The sequence below is a fragment of the Pseudopodoces humilis genome, chromosome 24, assembly GCF_049639895.1.
Source record: "Pseudopodoces humilis isolate 2021_Gansu_Grassland_sample_001 chromosome 24, ASM4963989v1, whole genome shotgun sequence".
NCBI classification, from domain to species: Eukaryota; Metazoa; Chordata; class Aves; order Passeriformes; family Paridae; genus Pseudopodoces; species Pseudopodoces humilis.
In genome coordinates, this window is record NC_142223.1 from 854817 (window position 1) to 881211 (window position 26395).

General features: G+C 55.0%; 1 protein-coding gene across 1 annotated transcript in view; it reads left to right on the plus strand.

Moving 5' to 3' along the window:
* Positions 1 to 9311: 9311 nt before the first annotated feature.
* IGSF21 (immunoglobin superfamily member 21) overlaps positions 9312 to 26395 on the plus strand; it is a 34755-nt gene continuing 17671 nt past the window's right edge. The window contains exon 1 of the mRNA XM_005528247.3: positions 9312 to 9761. Within this exon, the coding sequence (XP_005528304.2) occupies positions 9707 to 9761 (55 nt within the window). The 5' untranslated portion in view covers positions 9312 to 9706. The remainder of the gene's footprint in view (positions 9762 to 26395) is intronic.

Consider the following 26395-nt stretch of genomic DNA (forward strand, 5'->3'; position numbering starts at 1 on the left):
TTGCCTTTACCAGGAAAAGAAATCCGCCCTTTCCCATGGAACAATGGATTTTTCCAGCCCTCCCGTGCCGGGATTCCTCCCTCTTTTCATCCCTCTCCTTTATTATCCCTGGCTGGGAGCAGGCGCCGCCTGATTTCCATAAATTTGCATCAGGAATTGGGGGGGAAAAGGAGGAGGGGAGGGAAAAAAAAGCTGGAAAAATGAGATTTTCCAGCGCCGAGCTAGCTCCGAAGAAAGGAGCCCTGGCGGGAGGAGGGAAAAGGCAGGAAGGGGTGGGAAAGATCCTGGATTTTTAAAGTTCACCCATTCCCGGTTTTTCTGGGGGGAAGAGAAAAGCTTTCCCAAGGTTTCAGGGAGACAGAATTCCCATTTTATCAAAATCCCTAAGGATCCACAGGGCAGCCCCTCATTCCAGGGTTTTTTGTGGTTTTCCCAGGAAGGATCCGGAATTTTCTGGCTTTCAGCTCTGAGCTTCCAGGTGAGGGAAAGGCCTTTGGAGCCTCCGAGGCCACGCTTGGAGAATGGGATGGGATAAAATTCGGGATTTGGAAGCTTGTTTTTCTCCGGGATTGGCTTTTCTTGGGATTTAAGGAGAGGCCAATCCATGGGATCATCATCCAGGTGGGAGAGGAGCGTGGAGATCCCATTTCCCAGATGAGGGAATTATCCATATCTGGGATAAAAAATGTCGGAATTCCCAAGCCAGGACATGCTGGAGAAGCTGAATCCCAAAGCTGTTCCATCGGGAATCATCAAAATGATTCCCGGTTATTGCTTGGATGGGATTTTCCAGCTTTTTCACGGAGAACCGCAAGTTTTTGGGGTGGTTTTCCTCCTGGTGGAGGTTTCTAGGGATGGAAAACAGGGATTGAGGAGATGTTGGGATGAGGCTTTTCCTCACCCCTTGGAGCCTCTCCATCACCTCCGGCCGCATTCCCAGGGATCCGTCCCTTTTCCCAGGGAATAAAGGGCAGGAAAAGTGGAAACGGCCTCCGAGTGCAGCAGAAGTGCTTTAGGTTGGATTTTGGGGAAATTCCTTCATGGAAAAGGCAGAGAAGCCCTGGAATGAGCTTCCCATCCCTGGAATTGTTCAAAAATCCCTGGATGTGGCCTCTGGGGCATGGAATTCCAGTGGGAATGCTCGGAACCCGTGCCCTCGACGGCTTTTTCCCACGGGAACAATTCCATGATCCAACGCCAACGGATGGAGATGGACCACGGCATCAAATCCCGAATTTCATCCTCTCCCACACTTTTTGGGGACGTTTTCCTGGTTTTTATTCAGAAACAAGCCCAGCTCCGAGGGTTTTCCGTTCCCAATCCAGGGCCGTGAATTCCCGGCGGGATTCTTCCAGCCAAAGGAGGAGCCTCCTGCTCTTCCCGCGGGAATGGGAACCAAGGATGGATTTTTCCATCACCACCTCACACTGGGAATATTTTCCACCTTTTTTATTTTTTTCTTTCTTTGGATTTCTTGGCATCCTACAAGGGCTGGGAAAAAAAAAAAAAAACCCTCGGTTTTGTGGGATTCCGTAATTCCAGAGATTTTTGGGAAGGCGGGAGCAGCTGCGCCCACCGGTGCCGGGGAATCGCGGTGGGAGTGGGAAGCTCCTGGGAATTCAGGGAGCAGCTGGAATGCGGCGAGAGGGGATTTTGGGGGAATTTCTGCCCATTCCGGGCCTGTTGTGGGGTCAGCTCGGTTTTCCCGGTGTGGGATGATCCCATTGGATCTGTTCCTGGCCAAGCCAAGGGAAGGAACTGCTGGAAAAGCAGAAGAGGAGAGGTTTTTGTGGGAATTTGGGATTTTTTGGGATTTGCAGGAGGAAAATGGTGAAGCTATGCTGGGATTATAATGGGATTCGTGTTCCTGGGAATTTGGGGTCAGGCTGGTGGGAAACGATGGGAAAATCCCACAGGATTCCTCTGCCTGGGATGAAGCTGGAGGGGATTGGGAGCATCCTCGGACCCTCGGTTTTCCAGGGAATCCAGGCTGCTCCCGATGGAATGGGCTGTGTGGGACCGGGAGTGCTCCTGACTCAGCGGGAGCTGAGACAATTCCAGGTGGGCCGGGACACCCGGAATGTGCGTGGGAGAGCAGCTAAATCCGTCTGGGAATGACTCAGAGCACTCGGGATCCGCTCAGCCACCCCCGAGGTCCCTTTTCCTGAATTCCCAAAGCTCCAGAGGAGAAGGAAAACTCCGGAGGCCTCCAAAGGGAAGGATTTGGGATGGCTCCACTTCCAAACCTCGGAAAGCTCCGGCTCGGTCGCTCCCACTGGGAATTTTTCCTTGTTGTTTTAATTTATTCCTGAGTATTCCAGTTTCTATTTATGGTGCTTCCCAGAGCTGGAAAAAAAACCTGGAATGTGCAATGATCCCTCACTTTTGGATGAGGCCAGGAATGAGGCCCCGGCCTCCAGCATCGCCCTGAATTCCACCCAAACACCAAAAAATTCCAGGTGAATTCCCACAGAAAGTTCTTCCGATTATTTCCAAGGGAGATATGGAATTGGAGATGATTATCATGATTATTCCTGCAGGAAATGTTATTCCAGCAGGAATTGGGAAGGAATTGGGTGGGAATTGGGCGGGAACTGGGCGGGAATTGGGGGGAGCTCACCAGGAGAGGTGGAAGTTGCTCCACCCCTGGAATGGCCCCAGGGGCTCAGAACATCCCGATCCCAATCCCAATCCCAATCCCAATCCCAATCCCAATCCCAATCATTCCGGATCATCCCAGCTTTGGATTCAGTTGGATTTCCAGTCCTTTCCTTTTCCCATTTTTCCCTCCTTTCCCCCTCAATTTTCCCTTTGTCTTCTCTCCGTGTCCAAATCTCGGGACGATCCCTCCGGAAAAGGCTCCATCCCTCCCTTCCCGACCCCTCCCAGGGATTTTCCTGCTCTTTCCAACCTTGGAAAACTTCTCCCTGAGGAGCAGGAGCCGTTCCAGGGGAGCAGATGGCTGAGGAGGAGGAAGAGGAGGAGGAGGAAAATCATGGATGCAAATTCTCCGGGATGTCTTTGCAACATTCCCAGTCAAGGTCGTATCTCTGGGAAAAGCATCCCGCAGGATTTTCCCCCACTGCCCCAAATTTTGGGAATTTTTCATGGATATTTGAGGCTTTTAAAGTGCCCAGGTCCCTTGGAAGAATCCATAGGAAAAGTGAGGATTCCTCATCCATCAGCTGGGACAAACCTGGACTTTCAGGGATGTCCGGGATCCTGGGATCTCATTTCCGTGTTCAGAGCAGCCGGAATTCCTGGCTGTTTCCGACATCTCTGCAAAATAACCATTCCCAGCTTTCCCAAGCCTGGATCCCTTGCAGAAAAACGGGATCCGCTGGAGATTCCCCACAAAAACCCCTTTGGAATGTGGAGATTTCTTTGGATGTCCAGTGGGGGAATCCATAAAAAAACAGACCCAAAAATTCCGGGGATTTTCCTCAAAGCTTCAAAACTTCCCCAGACCCCCATAAAACTTCCAGGGATGAGAAGATTCCATGCCCAATTCCCCCCCACATGGATTGAGGGGGAGCGGCAGAGCCGGAATTCAAGAGATCAAAGGAATTTGGGCCTCGTTATCTCCAAATTCCAGGGAAGCTGAGGCTGAAAGCCGGGAAATCTCCCAGCAGCCAAGAGCCGGGAAGGAGGGAGGGAGGGAGGGCAGAATTCCCAAATCCCTGCTCTGCTGACGAGGTGAGAGCGCGGAGCTGAAATCGCCGTGGAGAGGGATTTATCCCAAAAAAGGTGACAGAGGAGCTCGGCTGTGGCATGGGAAGTTATTTTGGGAGAAAAGGCGGATTTTGGTGTCATTCCGAGGAGTTTTGTCTTCTGTCCCCGGATTCTGCGCCGGGAGTTGGGTCAGCCCGAATTGTTTGTATCCCACATCCCAAAATTCTGTAGGAATAACTGGGATGGGGAGGCCCTGGCACAGATTATCCAGGGAATCTGGGGCTGCTCCATCCCTGGAAATGTCCAAGGACAGGGCTTGGAGCGCCCTGGGATCGTGGGAAGCGGATCGGAGCGGGATCAACTTCCAGATCCCATCCTAAAAATTCCGGATTCGTCACAGCCCATTCCCATCTTTCCAAGTGGGAATGGAACCAACTGGACACATCCCCATTGCTTCTCCCCGCCTGGGGCTGCTTTGTCCTGCCAACATTCCCAGTTTCCAGCCAACATTCCCAGTTTTCCTGGTTCCCAGCCAATTATTCCAAGTTCCCATTCAGTATTCCCAGTTCCCAGAAATATTCCCAGTTCCCAGCCAATATTCCCAACTTCCAGTCAATATTCCTGGCTCCCAGTCAATATTCCCAACTTCCAGTCAATATTCCCAATTCCCAAATCCCTTTGTTTCCCAAAACCCCCCCAGTGCTTTCAGGGCTGGAATTCAATTTCGCTTCCCCCCCAAAAAATAAAAAAAATCCCCAAAATCTCCTGTGGAGGAGAGAGAATTAATTAAATCAATTAAATTAATTAAATTAATTAAAATTAATTAAATTCATTAGTGGCCATTGTGTCATTAACGCCAGACTTTAATTAAATTGTGTGGAGATAACGACTCTGGAGCTTCCCAACAGCCGAACATTCCCAGGATGGAGAAATTCCTGCTAAAACCGATCCAAGGTGAGTCCAGTCCTCTGGTGAAGCTCCAAAGTCGGAAATTCCAGGCGATTTTCCACCTAAAAGCTCCAAAGTCGCAAATTCCAGGCGATTTTCCAACCCCAAAATGGTGCCTTCCTCTATTTCCTCCCCTCTTTTCCATCCTTTTGGAGCTCCCGGGCATTTTCCTGGATCCTGGGAAATCCGGGATCTCCTCAACTCCTTCCCGTCTCTTGGAAAAGATGATCCCGTGGGATGAGGAGAGGCCGGATCCTGGATTCTCCCATGGAATTTTCCAAGGCCAGGCGGTGGTGGCGCATTCCAGGAATTCTTTGGGATGCGGGGAAAGCTTCTTATCCGGCTCAGCGCGTCCCGCTGCTCCTGGATATCCCGGATGGATCTGAGCTCCTCCAGAGGGGTCGGAATTCCCAACCGATCCCGTTTTCCAGGTGGTTTTGTCTGCCAACCTCTCCAAGGTCATTCCTGAGTATTCCATGGATTTTCCGCCCTTTTCCAAGTCTCTGCTTGGGATTTGCACTTGGAGTTTCGGCCTTGCCTAAAATTCCCGGAGTTTAGTGGCAAAAAGTTGGGAGAAGGCGCTTCCAGATGGATTTGGAGCTGGAAAACATTGGATTTTCCTGGGATTACTGCCCTGCCCTGAGCTCAGCCGCATTCCGCCATCCCTGACTTTCCCAGCCGGGAATTTCCCGCTGATTTCAGGAATTTTCTCGCATCCCACGCCGCGGAGCCGTATCGGGAACGACGGCTCCGAAACATTGGGAATGGGAAGGGGCGGCTCCTTCCGTGGCCTTCTCCCGAGCTCCTTCTCCTGGCAGCATTCCAAGCGGGCTCTGGAGGATTTGGGATTTGCCGGGGGTTTTATTTCCCTTTGATATCCAGGGATTTCCATTAAAATTCCGCTGCTCCTCTCCCGCTTTTCCCGTCGTCCTTCGTCCTCACCTCTTCCAGCCGGAACGCTTCCCTCTCCGGGTTTTTTTAGCCGGAAAAGCTCCTCAGGGAAGGTTTTGCTTGGAAGGAGCGGGAAAATCCCAGCCCGGATGTTCCTGCTGGCGTCTCCTTGCTCCTCATCCTTTTCCCCTTGGAATGGGGGCGCCTTCCCGGATCTCCCAAGAGCTCTGAAATCCGGGAAGCAGAAGGAAAATCCCGGCTAAAAATCCCTTCGCTGCCGATTCCTCCAGCCGATATTCCAAATTCCCAGTCAATATTCCCAATTCCCAGCCAATATTCCAAATTCACAGTCAATATTCTGAATTCCCAGCCAATATTCCAAATTCCCAGTCAATATTCCCAATTCCCAGCCAATATTCCTGGTTCACGGTCAATTTTCCCAGTTTCCAGGCAATATTCCCAATATTCCCAATATTTTTCTCTTCCAGTTTGGGATTTTTCTCCCTAAATTTGGATCTTTACCCCTGAATTCAGAACTTTTTCTTCCAATGTGGGAGTTTCTCCTGAAATTTGGGGATTCCTCCCGAAATTTGGGATTTTTCTCTTCCACTTCGGGAGTTGCTCCCCAAAATTTGGGACTTCCTTGCCGAATTTGGGATTTTCTCCTCTAGTTTGGGATTTAGGGCCTGGATTCGTTCTGGAAAAGTCAGGAAAAAAGAGAAACTGGAAAATTTTCCCTTCGCGAGCTTTTTTTTTTGGCCCAAATTCCAGTCTCCGAGGGCGGGAATGAGCTAACCCGGATTCCGGCTGCTCCCAGGAATGAGGCTTGGACCCGGTTTTCCAGGCTGGATCAATCCCTTGGGAATCTGGGAAGGACAGCAGGGCTCCAGCTCCGCCCAAAAAACTGGGATTGGTTTTTTTTAGGGAATGAAGGGATCCAGCTTTGCGAGGGAACGTGGGAAAATCCTTACGGGAAAAATCGGGAATAACCGCGCTGCCGGATGCGTTGGGATGAAGCAGGAGCAGCGTTCCCCACCGGCTCCGCTCATTCCCTCCCTTCCCAAGGCCGGGAATTCCCTGGGGCATTCCAAGGGAGCTCCCACCAGCTGCTGGATTCACAGGGAATTAAAAGCCGGGAGAAATCGGAGCGATCCGGACACGGCGGGATTCGCATCCCGCGATTCCCAGCGCTTCCCTGTCTGCTCCGATGTCCTGGGAGCCGCCTGACGGGCCGGGAGCCGCTCCCGGGATTTCCCCGCGGAATCCGGAGGCTGCCAAGGAAGCTTTGCCTTTGGAAAACAAATCCCGCTCCCAACATTCCGCGTTATTCCCAATTTTCCTTCTCCCTCCGGGGCGAGAGGGGTTAAAATTCCCGTTGGGAAGGGGTGGAAATGGGGGAATTTTAAGAATCCTGGTTTCCTTTTCTTTTCCAAGGAAGCATCAGAGCTGTTGAATCTTTGGGATACGATTCCCAGCTTCCCAAAAATCTTCACCCGCCTCATCCAGGGGTGACTCCCATCCAAAGGGATGCTCCAATCCATGGCTAAGGAATGCAGGAATGCTGGGAAAGGGGAATGCTGGGAATGTTGAGTTTTTCCATGGAAAAATTGATGGGAAGAGCAAAATTTTGGAGTCCGGCAGCCAAAGGGAAAAGTCCTGGATTGGATCATCCCGTGGCGATGGATTTGGATCAAACCCAGCCCTGAATAAATTGGGATTTGATTCCAAGAATCTCTGGAACTGGGGCTTTTCCCAAAGGATTGGAGGTGGGGAGGGAAGGGAGAGGAAATCCAGGAATTGCAGAGATTCCTGGATTTAGTCGGTTGGGGTTTTGCTGGGACAGCCTGATTCCCATCAGGAACCCCCAAATTCCCCCCAGGATCCTCTTTTGTTCGGGAAAAAACACCGGGACAAAGTTTTGGAGTCACTCATCCCTCAATTCCTGGAAATTTGGGATAAAATCACCCCAAATCCCTGTGTCCAACACCAGCTCCTCCATTTTCCCCCTCATGAGGAATTTTCCGTGAAAAACGGGAACATCAGGAGTCAAAAATTCCCAAATCCATCGCCGCAGGATGACCCAATCCAAGACTTTTCCCTTGGTGTTCCCGGGCTGGAATTCCGGCTGTTTCCCATCCCCAGGGAAAATTTTGTCCCGGTGTTTTCAGCCCCAAAAGAGGATTTTGGGAGGGATCTGGGAGGTTTTTCCATGGAATTGTCCAGATGGAAATCAGGGAGCGTTCCCCTGGGATTTTGGGAATGGGTGGAAGGAAAGGGTTTGGGAAGGCAGGGAGAGCCACTGGAAGTGGGAATAAAGGATAAAAACGTGGATTTTTGTAAGGAGAGGGATGTGGATTTCCGGCTCTTCCTCTCCCAGGAGGCCCCAGGCATCCCAACCTCTCTTCCCAAGGAATCCTGGCATCTTCCCAGAGTCTGGGAGCTGAAGGAAAACCAGGAATACCTGTGGAGTGGGGCCCTGGAAGGGTTGGGATCCCAGCCAGGGAGGGATTTTGGGAGTCTCAGGGAGACAGGAATTGCTGAGGGAAGAGGGAGCAGGGGGAAAGCACTGCTCCCTGTGGATCCCTGAGGATCCCTGGGGATCTCTGGGGATCCCTGTGGATCTCTGCTCCTGGATCCTGCATCCCACATCCCTGCCTGCATCCCAACCCTGCATTCCAACCCCTCCTGTATCCCAGCCTTATCCTGCATCCCACATCCCTGGCAGTATTCCAGCCCCTGTATCCCAAATCCCTGCCTGCATCCCCCCCAAATCCATCCCTGCATCCCCCCCAAATCCCTGCCTGCATCCCCTCAAATCCCTGCCTGCATCCCCTCAAATCCCTGCCTGCGTCCCCCCCAAATCCATCCCTGCATCCCCCCCAAATCCCTGCCTGCATCCCCTCAAATCCCTGCCTGCGTCCCCCCCAAATCCCTGCCTGCATCCCCCCCAAATCCCTGCCTGCATCCCCCCCAAATCCATCCCAGCATCCCCCCCCAAATCCATCCCTGCATCCCCCCCCAAATCCCTGCCTGCGTCCCCCCCAAATCCCTGCCTGCATCCCCCCAAATCCATCCCTGCATCCCCCCCCAAATCCATCCCTGCATCCCCCCAAATCCATCCTTGCGTCCCCCCAAATCCATCCCAGCATCCCCCCCAAATCCATCCCTGCATCCCCCCACATCCATCCTTGCGTCCTCCCCTGGATCCGCGCACCCGATCCCTCTGTGAATTCACCCCGCATCCCGGCACGACTCCCCCGATCCCTCCCCGATCCATCTCCCGTATCCCCCCTGGATCCATCCCTGCATCCCCCTCCCAAATCCATCCCACATTCCCTGCTGGATCCATCCCCACATTCCTTCCTAAATCCATCCCCGCATCCCCCCGTGGATGCATCCCTGCATCCCCCTCCCAAATCCATCCCACATTCCCCGCTGGGTCCATCCCCGCGTTCCCGCCGGATCCATCCCCCGCATCCCCCAAATCCATCCCTGCATCCCCTGGATCCATCCCCGCGTTTTCCCTTGGATCCATCCCCGTATTCTCCCCTGGTTCCATCCCCGCATTCCCCCCTGGTTCCATCCCCGCACTCCCCCCTGGATCCATCCCCCCGCATCCCTCCGTGAACCCCCCCCCGCTCCATCCCCCCAATCCTCCCCTCCCTCTCCCTCTCCGGTCCCTCCCCTCCCTCTCAGCCCCTCCCGGGGGCCGGTCCGGGGCGGGCTCAGCCCGGGGGGAGCCGGGGGCGGCTCCAGCCCCGCTCGGCTCCGGCTGCTCCAAATCGGCTTAAGGGCGGCAGCGGCGGCGGCGGCGGCGGAGCTGCTGCACCGGGGGGGCAGCGCCGAGCCGGGCCGAGCCCGGACCGGACCGGGTGGAACCCCGACCGGACCGGGCCGAGCCCCGACCGGACCGGGTGGAACCCCTCCCGGACCGACCTGACCGAGCCGAGCCCCTCCAGGACAGGACCGAGCCCCTCTCGGACCGAGCCGAGCCCCTCCCAGACCGGACCGATCCCCCTCCCCTCCTCACCCAGACCGAACCAGGCCAATCCCCTTTCCCTCCCTCCTCACCCGGACCGAACCGGGCCGAGCCCCCCTCCCCTCCCGAACCGGGCCGAGCCCCCCGGCCGTGCCCGGCGCGATGCCATCCCGCCCCCCGCCCCGCTGAGCCGCCCCCGCGGGCACCGCGCGCACCATGAGCCCCCTGCCCCTCTGGCTCCTGCTCTGGCACCTGCGGCACCTGGCGCTGGGTGAGTGACACCGCGGGGACCCCCGGGGGGAGAGCTGAGCCTCGGGGACCCCCGGGGGGTGGGCTGAACCCGAGGGACCCCCGGGGCGAGGGGCGGTGTCGGCGCCCCCGCCCTGAGGTTTGGGGTTATGGGGGTGGAGAGGAGAACGGGTTTGGAATTGGGGAATTGGGGTTTGGTAATGGGGGACGGGGTGTGGAGGTGTAAATGGGGCACCCCATAGCCCGGTACGGGGGTGGGATCTGTTAATGGGGCACCTCATAACCCGTTACTGGGGTGGGATCCGTTAATGGGGCACCCCATAACCCGGTACTGGATTGGGATCTGTTAATGGGGCACCCCATAACCCGTTACTGGATTGGGATCTGTTAATGGGGCACCCCATAACCCGTTACTAGTGTGGGATGTGTTAATGGGGCACCCCATAATCCGGTACTGGATTGGGATCTGTTAATGGGGCACCCCGTAACCGGGAGCTGGGGTGGGATGTGCTGATGGGGCACCCCATAACCGGGAGGTGGGGTGGGATGTGCTAATGGGGTGCCGTTAATGGGGTGCGAGAGGCCCTGGGGGTCGCATCCATGGGGGCCCCCCCGTGTCCCCTTTTCCCACTGCTCCCAAGCTCCGGCTGCGCATCCCAGCGCTGCTCCAGCCGTGGAGGGGGGGCTGCGCTTTGGGGTCCCCCACGAGCTCCGTTTTTGGGGGGCTCGCAGCCTCTCCTGCCCCTGGGGGATCCCCAAACCCCAAATTCCCGCTGTCCTGGGGGACCGCGGCTCCCCAGCTCCCCAAACCCCGCGACTCCGCTCCCCAGCCCAGCCCCAAACCCGGGGCTCCGGGGAGGGGAAAGCGCCCGGGGAAGGAAACTTTCCCCTCCTCGCATCCCACAGCCGCAGGGCCGCGCGTGGAATTTCATTCCACGTCCATTCCAGGCGAATTCCCTCCTTTTTTTTACCCCCCCTCCCAATTCCCGCTCGGGGGGTCTCAGGTGGCCGCTCCTTCCCGAACCCCCGGGAAACCGGGAGCTTTTCCAGGCGCCGGGAGATGGAGGCTCGAGCCGAGCCTGCTCCGCATCTCCCATTTTTTTAAAATTTATTTTTATATATTTTTATTTCTATTTTTATTTTTTTTAATATTTTTAATGGACTTTTTGCTCTCCGGGAGGCGCCGGCGGGCGCTGCAGGGCGCGGGGAGGGGGAGCCTCGCTCTGCGGGGCTGCGCGGGGCCAGCTCCACACAAAGGAGCCGATTCTTCCCCCTCCATCCCCCGAGCCCAGCCTGGATTTGGCTCGGGAAAGAATTCCCTGAATCCCTCTTTTCCATCGGCTCCAGCCGAGCTGCGGCTGCCGCTCCGAGCCCCCCTTTCCCGAGCATCCCGCCATCCATCGGGAATAAAACCTGGGAAAGGGGTGAACTTGTGCCAAAGCCACCCCCGGCTGCCTCCCCTCCCCTCCCCGCTCTCCTCCGCCGCCGTTTTAAGGTCACGGATTGACAATTTCCAAGGAACGCCGCATCCCCCCGGCTTTCCCGGAGCTCCAGCTGTCTGTCACTGGCGCAGGGATCATTTTTCCTGCCTCTCTCCTGCTTTTTCCTCGCCGCAGATCGGGCGGTTGCTCTCGCGCTGTTGATTTTTCCTTGCGGTGGGGGGGGGCGGGGGAAAGAAATTAAAAATATAATTCTCTGCTCGCCAGGGGGGAAAAAACGGGATCGAAGTTGGTTCGTGGAGGGGTCGGGGGGTTGGGAAGTGATGGATCAGGCGTGGGGAATTGTTGGGATTGTTTGGGTTTGGGTGCCCGCGAGCTCCCCGAACCCCGCTGGAACTTCGCCGCATCCCGAGGATCCGCCGCCTTCAGCATCTCCCTTTCCCTATGGAAGCTTGTGGGTTTTTTGGGATTCCAACCCCATCCAGCCTGGAATTCTGTCATCCTTCCCTCCCCCCCCCGCCCCAAGCTGTCCCAAAAATCCCATCCCGGGCTCTGTTTTTCCATCATCCAGCCACAAATCCCGGCCGAACCCCGGCTCGGGGGCTCCTCCCTTCGCTCGGGGGCCGAGCTGCTCCCGAATTTCGGGGGGCCCCGCCTCGCTCCCCAGTTGCGGGGGACAGAGCGCTCGCCATTCCCGAATTTCCGAGGGCAGATGGCTTTTTCCTGGCTGACGGCATCCTTGGCTGGAGCCGTGCCCTCCCCATCCCGGCTGGAGAGGAATCCAAGGGATCCAGAGCCCGGGAAGATCCAGGTGGGCGCATCCCCAATTCCCGCTGGTCATCCCTACATTTCTGTGTCCACAAAACCCCCTCCCCTTTATTTTCTTTAAGGAATTTTGCCTGATTTTATCATCCCCCTCATCCAGCTCCTCATCCCGGAGGATTCCCGGGAATCCGCTGGAATCGCTCCCCACCCCACAAACCATCCGTGAGAAGCTTTTATTTTCGGGGTGGGGGGAAAGGGTTTCCAGCCTCGCTCCGCATCCCCCAGCGGGTCAGGAAAATCCCTCTGTGACCCCGAGAGGAGCCGGGATCATTCCCGAGGTGTTTTCCAGCTTTTTTTTTTCCCTCTTTGTCCCCTGCTCAACCTCTTCCTTCGGCCAAAAAAAAAAAACCCGGCCGGGGCTAAGTGGGTTAAGGAGGCGTCAGGAGGGAAAAACGAGGCCACGCGGAGGAGGCAGCGCTGGACCATGGAAAAGGAGAGGAGCGTCTGGAAAAGGGACTGGAAAAGCTGGAAAAATCCCCCTTTCCCCCCCGCCATGGATCCACGGATTCTGGGATGAGGGCTGGCTCCTTCAAATGCGGCCCCACCGAGGGCTCCCGAGGGCCGTGGGAGGGATGGAAGTGCCGCGTTCCCGGAGATTTCCAGCGGGTTTTTATCCCGGTGGGATTTGCTTTGGCTTCTGCTTCCCGCCCCCCATCCAGAGGGAAAAAACCAGGGAAAATTCAAGTGTTTGAGGCTCCTGGGTTTTGCTGTCCTTGGGGATATTCCTGGAAAACGCAGGTTGGGATTTTAGCTGGAATTCCCTCCCCTCTCCTTTCACCCCCACCGAGGTTGTTCTGGCCGGGATTTTTACCAGCTCGTTTTCCAGCCTGGAAAAGCCGATTTTTCCTCGTTTTTGGAGGGAAAAACCCAGCGTGGGGCTTTTCCAAGGGTGGTGGGAGACTCCTGCTTGTGGTTCTTTTTAATGGAAGGAGGAATTTGGTGGGAATTGTGTCCTGGGGGAACGAGGGAAAAGGAGGAGCAGGGATGAAATCCTGCTTTAATCCACCTGCCAAAATTCCATCCCACATTCCCACCGTCCTTCCCTATTAACGCTTTTCCCATCAAATCCTGCCTTCGGCTCCTTTCTGGAAGTTTTCCCTCCCATCTCCACGGATCCCGCGTTCCCACGGAGCCTCTCCGGGTAAATCCAGCCCCTTCGGAGAATCCCCCTTGCTGCGCTAATTACCCTTTCCCAATTAGCCCAATTTCCCTCTTCCCACCGGCGGCGTTCAGGAGCCGCCGCGTCCAATCCAGAGCTCGGGAAAAAGCCGCGATTCCAGCCAGGATCTTCCCTCTCCTCGCGCCTTCCCAGGATAATCAGCGTCTTCGGGATGGGGAGACATTCCCGGCTTTATTTCTCGGTGGAAAAATTCCTGTGGCCGCTCCCGGAGCAATTCCGAAGTCCCCCAAGCTCAGTTTGGGGGTGTTTGTCCCCCTCTGCCCCCCCAAATTCCCTTGGGATTTATCGGCATCGCCCAAAACCGAATCCCGGGAATGTTGTAGGGTTTGGTTTGGGAATGTCGGTGCCCTTTGGCCTGGGGTAAGGAATTCTGATCCAGGTGCTTGGGATATTCCCGGCTCCATCCACGGGCTCAGCCTTGGAATCTCGGGATGCTTTCTGTTGGAATTCCATGGGCAGGGATAGATCCCACTATCTCAGCCTGGCCTTGGACATTCCCAGGGATCCAGAGGCTGCTCCAGCTTCTCTGGGAAAGCCGTGCCAGGCCCTCACCTCCCTCCCAGCCGGGAATTCCTTCCCAATCCCCCATTTCCATTTCCCCTCTGGAATTTCGGAGCCATTCCCTTTGTCCTGTCCCTCCAGGCCCTTCTGAAGAGATTTTTTCCCCGTCTTTTCCATGGGTTCCTTTGGGTCCTGGAAGACCAAAATTGGGTCAACTCAAAGCTTCTCTTTTCTCCAGGCTGGACATTCCCAGCTTTTCTTGGATCATCCTGGAGCCTTCTCTGGGCTCTCTCTGGGGAGCAGAATTCCCGCTTTTCCTGCTCTGGGATCAGCCCAGGGAGGTTTCCATGTCCAGCTCTGCCCCAGCTCCCTCTCCCAGGGCTGCTCCATGTGCTCATCCCAGCCTGGATCCATCCCAGGGATTGCCCCGCTCCTGTTCCTGTTAAATCTCAGGAGATTCCCATGGAAATCCCATGAAAAAAACCCACACCGGGACTTTTCCAGGTCTGGAAGCCTGGAGGCTTCTCAGGAGCCTCCAAACACTTCCAGGCCTTGCCTGGACCTTGAATCCCAAATCCATGGGTGGTCCTGGAGCATCCGGATGATCCCACCAGCCGCCCCTTCCCATGGAGACGTTTCCCGTGATGGCTTTTTTCCCACAAAAATGCTCTTTCCAGCTGGGAATTCCTTGGTTTGGGAATGCTTGACTGGCTCTCAACTCGTGTTCCTGGAAATGCTCTTGGGATAAGAGCAGGGTTTTAGAGAATCCGGGAATTCCGGGAATTCAGCTGAGGCAGAGCCAAGGATCTTCCTGAGGCACCGAGGGAAAAGCTCGGCAGGGAGCTGGGAATGGAGCAGGGAATGGAGCCGGGAATGGAGCCGGGAATGGAGCAGGGAATGGAGCCGGGAATGGAGCTGGGAATGGAGCAGGGAATGGAGCCGGGAATGGAGCTGGGAATGGAGCAGGGAATGGAACAGGGAATGGAGCTGGGAATGGAGCTGGGGAACTGGGAATGGAGCAGGGAATGGAGCAGGGAATGGAGCCGGGAATGGAGCAGGGAATGGAGCAGGGAATGGAGCAGGGAATGGAGCCGGGAATGGAGCTGGGAATGGAGCTGGGAATGGAGCAGGGAATGGAGCCGGGAATGGAGCTGGGAATGGAGCAGGGGAACTGGGAATGGAGCCGGGAATGGAGCCGGGAATGGAGCAGGGAATGGAGCAGGGAATGGAGCAGGGAATGGAGCCGGGAATGGAGCTGGGAATGGAGCCGGGAATGGAGCAGGGAATGGAGCAGGGAATGGAGCAGGGAATGGAGCCGGGAATGGAGCTGGGAATGGAGCCGGGAATGGAGCAGGGAATGGAGCAGGGAATGGAGCAGGGAATGGAGCCGGGAATGGAGCCGGGAATCGAACTGGGGACCTGGGAATGGAGCAGGAATGGAGCTGGGGAACTGGGAATGGAGCTGGGAATGGAGCTGGGGAACTGGGAATGGAGCTGGGAATGGAGCCGGGAATGGAGCAGGGAATGGAGCCGGGAATGGAGCCGGGAATGGAGCAGGGAATGGAGCTGGGGAACTGGGAATGGAGCCGGGAATGGAGCTGGGGAACTGGGAATGGAGCTGGGGAACTGGGAATGGAGCTGGGAATGGAGCCGGGAATGGAGCCGGGAATGGAGCTGGGGAACTGGGAATGGAGCTGGGGATGGAGCTGGGAATGGAACCAGGAATGGAGCTGGGGATGGAGCTGGGGATGGAGCCGGGAATGGAACCGGGAATGGAGCTGGGAATGGAGCCGGGAATGGAACCGGGAATGGAACCAGGAATGGAGCTGGGAATGGAGCCGGGAATGGAACCGGGAATGGAACCGGGAATGGAGCTGGGAATGGAGCCGGGAATGGAGCTGGGGAACTGGGAATGGAGCCGGGAATGGAGCTGGGGAACTGGGAATGGAGCCGGGAATGGAGCCGGGAATGGAACCGGGAATGGAGCTGGGAATGGAGCCGGGAATGGAACCGGGAATGGAGCCAGGAGCTCTACACAGACAGCTGGGAAGGGGCACAAATTCCTGCCTGGAGCAGGATGAAGCAGCCTCGCCCCTCGCAATTCCCTGATGGGATTTTGGGGGATTTTCCCCAATTTCCCAAGACAAATCCTCGACTTCGGCTGCTCTCAGAGCTCCGACCCCGCACAGAACCACAACGAGGGCCGGAGCTCCCAAATCCTTGATTCTGGGGGGCGGCTCCTGCCGGCGGATCCCAGCTGTGGGATGGGGCTGGAATCCTTCCCGATCCAGCTGCTCTCTGTGCCCTTTTGTTTGCTGGCGGCGGCGCTGCCGGGCTCGTTCCAAACTCATCCCATTCTCTGCTTCCCACTTTTCCCCTCTCCTTTATTTTTTCCCAAAATAACCCGTCAATCACCGGCTTGTTTTCACTGCGTCGGGGCCCGGATCCGGCGGGAATGCCAAGGGCGGGCGGATTCCAAAGGCAGGGATAACAACCCGCGGCTGTTGTTCCCTCTTTGGAATTGTTGGTTTTATCAAATTAGGGACTTGGGGGGGCTCTCCAAAGCCTTTGGATCAGGGAATGTGCCTCGTTCCCAACTCCCAGCTTGGATTCGGCTCCAAGGAGGTCGGGGAAGCGCCAGGAAAGCCCGCAATTCCCGCTGGAGGGAGTGGAGGTGGGAATGTGGCTCCTTCCCGGCCTCCAGGCCACACATTTTGGCTCCTCCGGCGCCGGGAGCTCTTCTCCGTATGGAAAATCCCACCTGGAGCAGGAGAGGCGGGGATTTGTTTGTCTCCCGCCCAAACCTCTGGAATGATTTCCCATTCCTGTAATTCCTTGGTGGATATTTTCCGGGAATAAGGGATTAAAAGCCCCTCTCCACCTCCCTGTGCCCAGAGATAAATCCTGGAGCCGCTTCCCATCCGGTCAGGACAGGAAAAGCAGGAGCTGGGAACCTCCTTTTGGGATGCATCTCCTGCTTTTCCACCTCTTTTCCCAAGGATCTGCAGCCCCGGGGAAGGGCTGGATCCAGGGAGAGGCTCCGTGGCGGGAGTTTGGGATCAGAGGGATGGGTGGGATGAAGGGAGATGAGGGATCTGCCTCTGGGTGGTCTCCCATCCGTGGAAACGCTTTTTTTTGGGATGAATTCCATGGATTTATGGGCAGAACGTTGCTTTGGAGGCCGCTCATGCCAGGCCGGTCCCAAAGCAGGATTTGCTCCTGGAGCTGGGATCTGGAAAAGTGGGAAGTGACAGAAAGGGATATTTTTGGCCGGTGATTGTTACCGTGGGATGTCCTGGCATGGATTTTGGAATCTCCAGCTCTTCCTGGCGGGACTGGGACAGCAGGAGAGTGGCACAAAGCATCCAGCTCAGCAAATTCCAGCAAAATCTTTGGGATAATCCGGATTTTGGGATAAGGGGGATGCAAATGAGCTCCCTGTGAGCTTCTTGTGGAGATGTTCTCCTTCTTCATCCCGAGTTCTCCGTGGCTGCCTCTTTCCTTTGGAAAAACTCCATGGATTGGGTGGGAATTGCCTGGGAAGGGATTTTGGTGGGATCGAAATTCCCAGCCCAGCTTTGCCCGTCTGGAGAGAGCATTCCAAAGCTTCGGCTCCAGGGCTTTGGAAGATTCCAAGCCTGGATTCCTGGACCAGGATTTGGGATCCCCCCGCTGCTCCGTGGAGAATTTTCCTCCTCTTTTCGAGGCATCCCCAGTTCCCTGTGGATGGAGTGTGGGAACACGGGATCCACATGGGAACACGGGATCCATGTGGGAACACGGGATCCACGTGCCCGGGCTCTGCCCTCCCACCCTCAGCAGCTCCCGGAGCATCCCGAGGATCTGGGGGTGGAATTTGGCTGCATTCCTGGCTTTCCTCTGGAAGATAAACCCGGGAATGTTGGGTTGTGCGAAGACCCCGTGACTCGGAGAGGGGTGGAAGAGGCTGGGAAAGGCCAAGGAGCCCAAAATATTCCCAGGGAGCTGCCGGGGAGCGGGATTTTCCGTGTGGGATAACAGGCTGGATCCACTGAGGAGCGGGATTTTCCATGTGGGATGGAAGCGCAGGATCCGCTGTGGAATGGGATTTTCCACGCGGGATACGAGGCTGGATCTGCTGCTGGAAAAGCACCAGCCAATGGGCAGATCCTGCTCCAGAAAAGATCCAAAGGATGCAATTCCCACCCAGAGAGGTCCCAGAGAGCCCATCCTGCCTGGAAAAGCCTCCAGCGCTCCGGCTCCGCTCAGAGTCCTTCCCTTTGGAATCGGATAATGAGAGGTTTTCCATAAACGCCGGCTCCTGGTGACCCTTGTGAAGTTCCTTTTGCATCTCCTCATGTTATTCCGGCTTTTTTCCCGTAGGGAAGCGCTTTGTGAGGAGTGGGGATCGTCGGGATTCCTCCCAAATTTCCGCCGTGATTGGCGCGGGGTGTGGGAGGCGAGAGGAGTCCTGGGAAGCGCTTCCCAAATTAATCCTTCCCATTCCTTGGAATCTGCGGGGTGGTTTTTATTTAAGGGCAGGGAAATCTGGGAGGTTCCGTGGTGGGGGAGAGAAGATTGGGACAACGGGATGCTCGGGATGCTCGGGATGCTCCTGGTTTGCAGGGATCACGCTCTGGATCTGCTCCACGCTTCCCGCCAGGAGGAAAAAAAAAAAACGGGAGTAAAAAATCCCAGAGATTTTGGACTGAAAGGATTTGATTGGAGTGATTTTATCTCAGGGGGAGGGAATGGGAATGGGGATGGGGATGGGAATGGGAATGGGAATGGGAATGGGGATGGGAATGGGAATGGGGATGGGGATGGGAATGGGAATGGGGATGGGGATGGGAATGGGGATGGGGATGGGGATGGGAATGGGAATGGGGATGGGGATGGGGATGGGGTGGGAATGGGAATGGGAATGGGGATGGGGATGGGGATGGGAATGGGAAGGGAAGGCTTTTCCAGCCCTCCTCTCCGCCCCAGTGAGCGGGAAAAGCTCCCGCATTCCCGGCCTCCCAGGAGCGCTGAATTAAGGGAATATTGGATGATCCCATGCTTGGTTATGTTTTATTAACGCGGAGCCGCTGCTTCCCGGCACACCCGGCGGATCCGAGGCTCCACTGGGCATTTTTCCCTCTTTCCCAAGGTCTGGCTGCTGCTGTTATTCCCAATCCCACTCCTTGGGTTGGCTGGGAGGTCAGGCTGGAAGAGGAGGGGAATTTGGGATGAAAAATGGGAGCTTTGGGTTTGTCTGGGGATGCTCGGTGTCCCGGCAGGATTTGGGATGGGAGTTGTGCAGCAGGAATAGGGATGGATGCGGGAATAGGGATGGATTTGGGAAAGTGGAGTCAGGGGCACCACGTGGAGCTATGGAAAAATCTCCTGATTTTCCAGCTTTGCTCCACCTCAGGGTGATCAAGCCAGGGGTGGGAGAAGCCCCGGAATTTTGTATTTGAGGGAAAAGATCCCAAAAAAAGGCCAACATTCCATGAGCAGAGCTAGAGCAGGGATCGGGACCGGGATCTTGCTCCATCAGAGTTCGGGATCAGCGGGAAAAGCCAAACACGGATAATGGGACAGCTCTGGAAGTTCTGGGAGAGGGAATGGGGTTAAATAGCAGATTTCCCAAGGGAGCAGAGATGGATCGGGATTAAGGGAAGAGCCCCACGGAGATGGATCGGGATTTAGGGAAGAGCCCCACGGAGATGGATTGGAATTAAGGGAAGAGCCCCATGGAGATGGATCGGGATTAAGGGAAGAGCCCGGCACATCCTCTCCGTGGGAGTGGGGAAGTGTCAGGAATCAGCACCGGGAATCGGGGCTGGAAGAGGGAGATATCCGTTAATCCCATTAGGGATGTGGAATTACCGGGAGGGATTATCGATCGCGGAGTGTGAATCCGGAGGAGACGGAGCGGGAATCACAATCCTGCTCTGTCCAGGGAATGGGGCTGGAGAGGACGGGAAAAGTGGAGTTGGATGAGGCTGGAGCAGGGAGATCCCGAGGGATGGGATCAGGGATGTCCGGAGGGATGAGGAAGAGTTTGGGATGCAGCCGCCCCTTGTCCCTGTGCTTGGAAGAAGAAACTCCAGGCCAGGGCCAAATCCCAGAGCTGGGAATCCTGGTGGGAATTCTGGCTGTGTCCTTCCCTTCCTCCCTAGAAACCTCCGGAACATTCTCTCGGGAACACCAAGGGTTTTCTAGCAGGGGCTCTGGGAATGATCCAGGTGCCCCAGGTAATTTTTTTTTTTGGGAAAAAACCACTCATCACACTCGGAATTCCAAAAACCAAGTGGATTTTGGAGCTCCTGGGATTCCTGTGTGGAATTCTGGGTTTATTTTCCCTCTTCCTCTGCCTGAGGCTGTGCCTCTGGAGAAGGAGTTCAGAAGGAAAAAAAATCCCAAAATATCAGTAAGGATGATCCCTTCCCGCTTCCTCCGTGCAGGAATCGATGGAAGGAGAGGAGATCGCCCGGAGCAGCCAGGAGGGAGGGGGGGATCAATGGCTCCTCATTTGTCACCAATCAAAAATCCGGGATAATTGGATTTCCCGCAAGCGGAGAAATAAATCAGGGAATTCATCATCCGGGTCAGGGTCACCCCTTCTCCAGGGCCACCTGGGCTTGGGAAAACCTGCTCGGAATTGCTGGCGACCCCACTGGATTCCAAACCAAATCCCTCTGACATTCCTTAATGGAATTAATGGTTTTCCCTCTTTTTTCCCATCCCAAGCCTGTGGCTCTCCCGCTAAAGCTGGGAAATGAAGAGTTTTAGGGAGTTTTGGGTGGGAAAATTCCTTCTTGGGGTTATTTTTGGGAGCAGCAGCACCTCTGATAACCCCCTGCTGGTATTCCAGGATGGGATTTTCTGGGATCTCCGATTGTCCTCTCTCTGTTTTTCCAGGATTTTCTGGGATCTCCGATTGTCCTCTCGCTGTTTTTCCAGGATTTTCTGGGATCTCTAATAAACCCCTGCTCTTATTCCAGGCTGGGATTTTTTGGGATTCCCAATATCCCCTCCCTGTTCTTCCAGGATTTTCTGGGATCTCCAGTATCCTCTTACTCCAGGATGGGATTTTTTAGGGATCTCAAATCACCCCTTGCTTTTCCTCCAGGATGGGATTTTCCTGGATCTCGGATGAGCTGGAAAAGACCTCGCTTCCCCCATCCTGAGTGGGGAAACTGAGGCACGGAAAGACCTGGAATCATGGAATGCTTTGGGTTGGGATGGGCACTGGAGCTCCTCCTATTCCCTGTGGACAGGGACATTTTCCATAGGTCATTGTTCCGTCCCGGCCTCGAGCGCTTCCAGGGATAGGGGAGCCGCTCCTGGCTGCTTCCCGCTCCGTTAATTATTCCCGCTGGGATTAACTCCAGCCGGGATTAACACCCCGAGCCGTGGTTTCCCGGAATCGGCTGCTGGTGCCATAATCCTCATCCTGATGGAGCTGGAACAGTGGGAAAATCCTCGGCTGCTGCCAGCAAATCCCTCCCAAGCCACCGGCTGAGCTCTGCCGGGGGTTTGGGAATTTTTTCCCGGTTTTCCAACCCCTCAGCTCTGGTTTGGGGCTCTACAAAGGAACACTGGGTACAATAATTCCCGTTTTTACTCTGGAATTGCATTCCTGGGATGGATTTTGTGCAGGGCCGCTGGGTGGGGAAAAAAATCCTTTATCCCAGGCGAGGTTTTCCGTAATCCCAGTTCCCAGGGGCAGCATCCAGAGGGTGCAGCTTCCTGGGAAACTCCAGGAGCAGCCAGCTGGCCGGAATCTCTTCCTTGTCAGGATGCAGAGCTGAGCCGCTGGAAAAGGAGGGCCGGGAATTTGCTGGAAAAAATCCCATTTACAATCTTTGTGGGTTTGGGATTGGGATACGGCCTCTCCTTCTCCTGCCGCGCTTAATTCGGGATTAATTCCGCATCTGCACATGGAGAACAGATCCCGCTGTGTTTTCCGTGGAGCTGCTTGATTAAAAATCAGGGAAAAGTGGAGCAGGGGGGGAAATTTTTAGCCCTGGGACACCTGGACATTCCGGCTTGGAGCGTTAATCCAGGTTAATCCAGGTGTTGAGGAGGCACCGTGCTCTGCTGGACGGATTTTAGGGAATGTTGAGCCGTTCCGGAGCCATTCCATTGAATTTGGTGGTCGGTGGTGGCTCCTGCTTGGCAAAATTGGGATTGTAGGAAAATTCCCTGTTGGGTGAGTTTGGGATTTGCTGGAGCGAGACGAAAATCCATGGGAATGGATTGGAGAGTGATCCATGGGGCAGCTGGGGGGAAGCTGGAAAAAATGGGGGGAAAAAAGGAAAAACTGGGATATTTTGACAGTTCTCAGGTTTCATTGGGATCTGCTGGAAAAAGTAGGAAGGAATTCCCTGCTGGGATTTATCAGCAGGAAGGAATTCCTGCCCCGCATCCTGGGGTGGAAACACTTCCGGGTGGAAAACTGAGGAAAATCCAGCTGATGTGGAGGAAACCCACGGGAGAACAGGAAATCCTGCAGGAACAGGCTCTGTTTTTTGGGAAAAGGGAAAATTCGGGATGAGAGGTGGCACCTCCCACCTGCCGGGCCTCGTTTGGGCCAAAATCCATCGGCTTCACCCCATGGAATGGGAATAAAATCGGGGAGAGACCGATTTGGGGGATTCTGCCTTAATTAGTTTGGGGGGGGTTGATTGGCAGCTGGTGCTGTGGGGAATCCGCCCTGATTTGCATATTTGCATAGATGCAAATGAGGGGCGCGATCTCCATTTATCAAACGAGGCGTCTCAGACCCAATCCCACCCTGCGGAATTTTCAGCTCCGTTTTGGCTCCGGCAGCTGCTCCAACATCTGGGAAGAGGCCACGAGGTGCCAGCGGAGCCATCGCTTGAAATTAGGGATGGTGCCAGGTTTTTGAGGGAATTTGGCTCTGCTGGATTCACCTTCCCACCTTTCCCGGGATGAGGAATCGTTTTGGATTCTGAAAGCGCTGAAAATTATCCAAATGAAATGGAAAATGTGGGAAAATCCTTTGATAATGAGGAAAAGGGGTTAAAGGGACAGGAGAAATGATGACAAACATCCGGCTGTTCCCAAAATCCTGATCCAAGAACCCACCAGGAGCTCTTCCCAAAATTCCAACCCAACAACTCCTTCCAAGCTCTTCCCAAAATCCTTACCCAGCAACCCATCCTGAGCTCTTCCCAAAATCCCAACCCATTGACCCATCCCAAGCTCTTCCCGAAATTCCAACCCCACAACTCCTTCCAAGCTCTTCCCAAAATCCCAACCCATTGACCCATCCTGAGCTCTTCCCAAAATCCCAACCCATTGACCCATCCTGAGCTCTTCCCAAAATCCCAACCCAACCGCTTCCCAAAATCTTCCCAAGCTCTTCCCAAAATCCTAGCAGCCGCGGGAGCTCCAGCGGATTTTCCAACATTTTATTTTATGGGAATATCAGTGGGATGAAGACATGGGGATAAAATATTCCCCCCTCCAGCACCGCCGGGAGGCCGAGGGATTCCATGGAAACGTTGGAAGTGGAAAAGGGGGGGGAAAAGTTATAAATAAAACTTCCCAGCACTTCGGTAAAAGCTCCTAAACATCATTCCCGTCCGGAGATAAATATTCCACGCGTGATTTACGGCCCTGCGCTCCCAGGCTGTGTGGGCAGGGGGATCAAATCCAATAAATCACCGGGAATATCAATGCAGCCACCACATTCCCGCTGATAAGCGGCATGGGCTTGGAAAATCCATCTTTTCCACACCGGCTGCGCCTTGACAGAGTTGATTTAAGGAGTTTTGGGATTGGGAGGGGTTTCCCAAGTCTTGGAAGGGTCTTGGATGCTTCTTTGTGTGTTTTCATGGAGGGGGGTTCTCTTCCGGGGGGGTTCACTGTTGGGGGTGTTGGAATTTTGTCCCAAACAGAAGATAATTCCCACCCATCCCAGGGAAATACTTCCCAAATCCAACCGATCCTGATTTTCCGGTGAGAGTCGCTTCCCTCCAGCCCTGTTTTTCCTGCTTCCATCCCGAAATCCTGACTTTTCCAGCATCCCTGGTTTTGCTCCAGCTATCCCAGGGACGTACATCCCAAATCCAACCGATCCTGATTTTCCGGTGAGAGTCGCTTCCCTCCAACCCTGTTTTTCCCGCTTCCATCCCAAAACCCTCACTTTTCCAGCATCCCTGACTGCTGAAAAAGAGCTGGAAATTCCAGCCAGTTGGACCCACCTTGGAATTACATCTCTGAGTATCCAGGAAATCCCCGGATTTTCAGGATGAGGGGGTCCCCTGAACATCCAAACAACAATTCCAAGGCCGTTCCGGGAGTTTGTAGCAGGGCCTGGGCTCCCTCCAGCCAGAGCCGTCACGGTTTTCCCTCCCAACATCCATCTTTTTCCTGGAACGCCGCGTTCCCTGTGGATTTGTGCCGGAGATGTCGAACAAGCGCGAAATCGACGCCGAGCCAGGAACGGGCTCCCTCATCCTGTGCTCCAATGAGCCGGAACGGCTCCGAGGAGCTTGGAAAAAGCCGGATGAAGATGTTGGAGGATTTATTCCAGCCCGTGCCCGAGCCACGGAGCCGATTCCGACAGCTCAATCCCACCCGGATTCGTTTGTCCGGAGGCGTGAGGCAAAGGTGGAAAACGCTGGAGTTTTCCTGGGATTTATTGGGCACGGAGAGAGCTGGACCCGAGTCCTTGTGGGAAGGAAACTGGACAGGGAAAGAGGACGGAGATTGGAATTGGAGAGATGGAACACGGCAGCACCGGGAAGCTCCCAAATTTCCCGTGGCCTTTCCACTCCCAAAGCGCCAAAAACTCTCCCTTTCCATCTGAAATCCTTTCTCGTGCTGAGGTGGTGGGGATGAAAATCCCACGGAGCCGGAATGTTTGGGACGTTTTTAGCCCGGTGGGATCCGTTTGGATCTCGTTCCTCATTTCTCTGCCGCTTCCGGAGCCGCTGGAATCTGGGAGCTGGAAAGAGCCGATCCCACCCCTCCGGAAGGTCAAAGTGATTCAGGAGCTCATCCTGAGGAGAAAACCAGCCCAAAAATGGATTTTTCCTGAAGATCCACCAGCATCAATCCTCAGGAAGCCCTCGGGTGGTGTTGGGGATGCTTCCCATGGGAATTTTGGGATATCCTGGGATATCTTTTCTTTGGGATATTTGCCTCAGGAGGAATCTGGGATTTAAAGGGAAAAAGGGAAGCTAGACAGTGGTTAAAAATTCCATCTCGACTGGATTTAGGAATCCTTGGAAGCTGGGTTTTGGGGTTGGTTTTATCCATATTTTATAAAAATCGGGAATCATGGAATGGGTTGGATCAGAGGGACCTTGAATCCCATCCCATTCCCTGCCATGGACAGGGACACGTCCTACTATCCCAACCTGCTCCATGCCCCACCAGGCCTTGGACACTTCCAGGGATGGAGCAGCCTCAGCTTCTCCGGGCTGAATGAATCCATAAAATTCCATCATTCCGTAATTCCCACCTACTTTGCCCACGGAATGCTGCCCCGGCATGAAGCGCTTCCCTCGCTTCATCTTCATTTAAAAAGGGCGGAGAGGCCAAATCCAACCCAAGGATCGATCCCAAGGATTGATCCCAAGGATCGATCCCAAGGATCGATCCCAAGGATCGTTCCAAACCATTGATTCCCATCACAAAGAGCTAAGGAGGCTCGGGAAGCACCCACGGGATCCGGCAGGGAACGCGTCCCGTGAATCGGAGAAAAACGGGCCCAAAGCATGGCCTGGACATCCCCCTGCTCATTCCATACATTTTTCTCCTGATCCTTAAAATCTGAGGAGCTGGTTTGGTCCAGCAGCCACCCCTAAGGAACAATTCCAGATCCAGCTGCGGAATCGTTCCCTCCCACTTATGGAAATGAGGGAGGGAAGCGGCGCCTAATGAGATGTTTGTGAGGGAAGAGGAATTTTAATTACCGGCTCTTAATTGTCTGCTCGGCCCGTTAATATCCCGTTTTCCGGGATTAATGCCATTTGCTCCCTGCCAGCCGGGCTCCTCCTCAACCTGGGGGTGACGCCAACTTTCCTGGGTTTATTTTAGGGAACGCCACCCTTTTTCCAAAATCTGGGATGACTTTTGGGAAGGCGCTGGAGGGGTTGGGGAGGTTTAACCCCTCTGGCACTGAGCTGGTGGATTTTTGGGAAGCAAAGCTGAATATCCAAGGAAAACTCAGCGCAAGGCTCCTCCAATCCATTTTTCCTGCTTCCCAAAGGCCCATTTTCCTTGGAAGCACGGTGCTGACTCCGGCTGTCACATCCCATTCCCTGGCTGCCGTTAAAGCCGTGCCAAACACTTAGTCCCGCTTAAATAAAAAATCAAATCCCAGCGCAGCTTTCCAGGAGGAAAAGCTCCGGATTCAGCAAAATTCCACCACTCCGGATGGGGCCAGCCGGGAATTCTTCACCCTCGGGGCCTTCCCGGGTTAACAAGGAGAGGCAGCGTCATATTCCGACTGTAAATTGTCCTGGAATGTCATAAATAAGGCATGGCCGGAGCCGGGAAGGGAGCAGGAAGGAATTTGCTGCGTTCCCAGGAACAACTGGAGCTGCTGAATTTTTCATGGACAAGATGTCGCAAAGTGCCGCCGGTCGGGGCGCGTTCGCTTCTCGTGGATCCGGAGGTGCCGCCCCTGGAATCTGCAGGAGCGCTCCTGGATTTTTCCAGGGGGGTTTGAACCCCTTCAGATCCCATCTCAAGGGGCAGAAC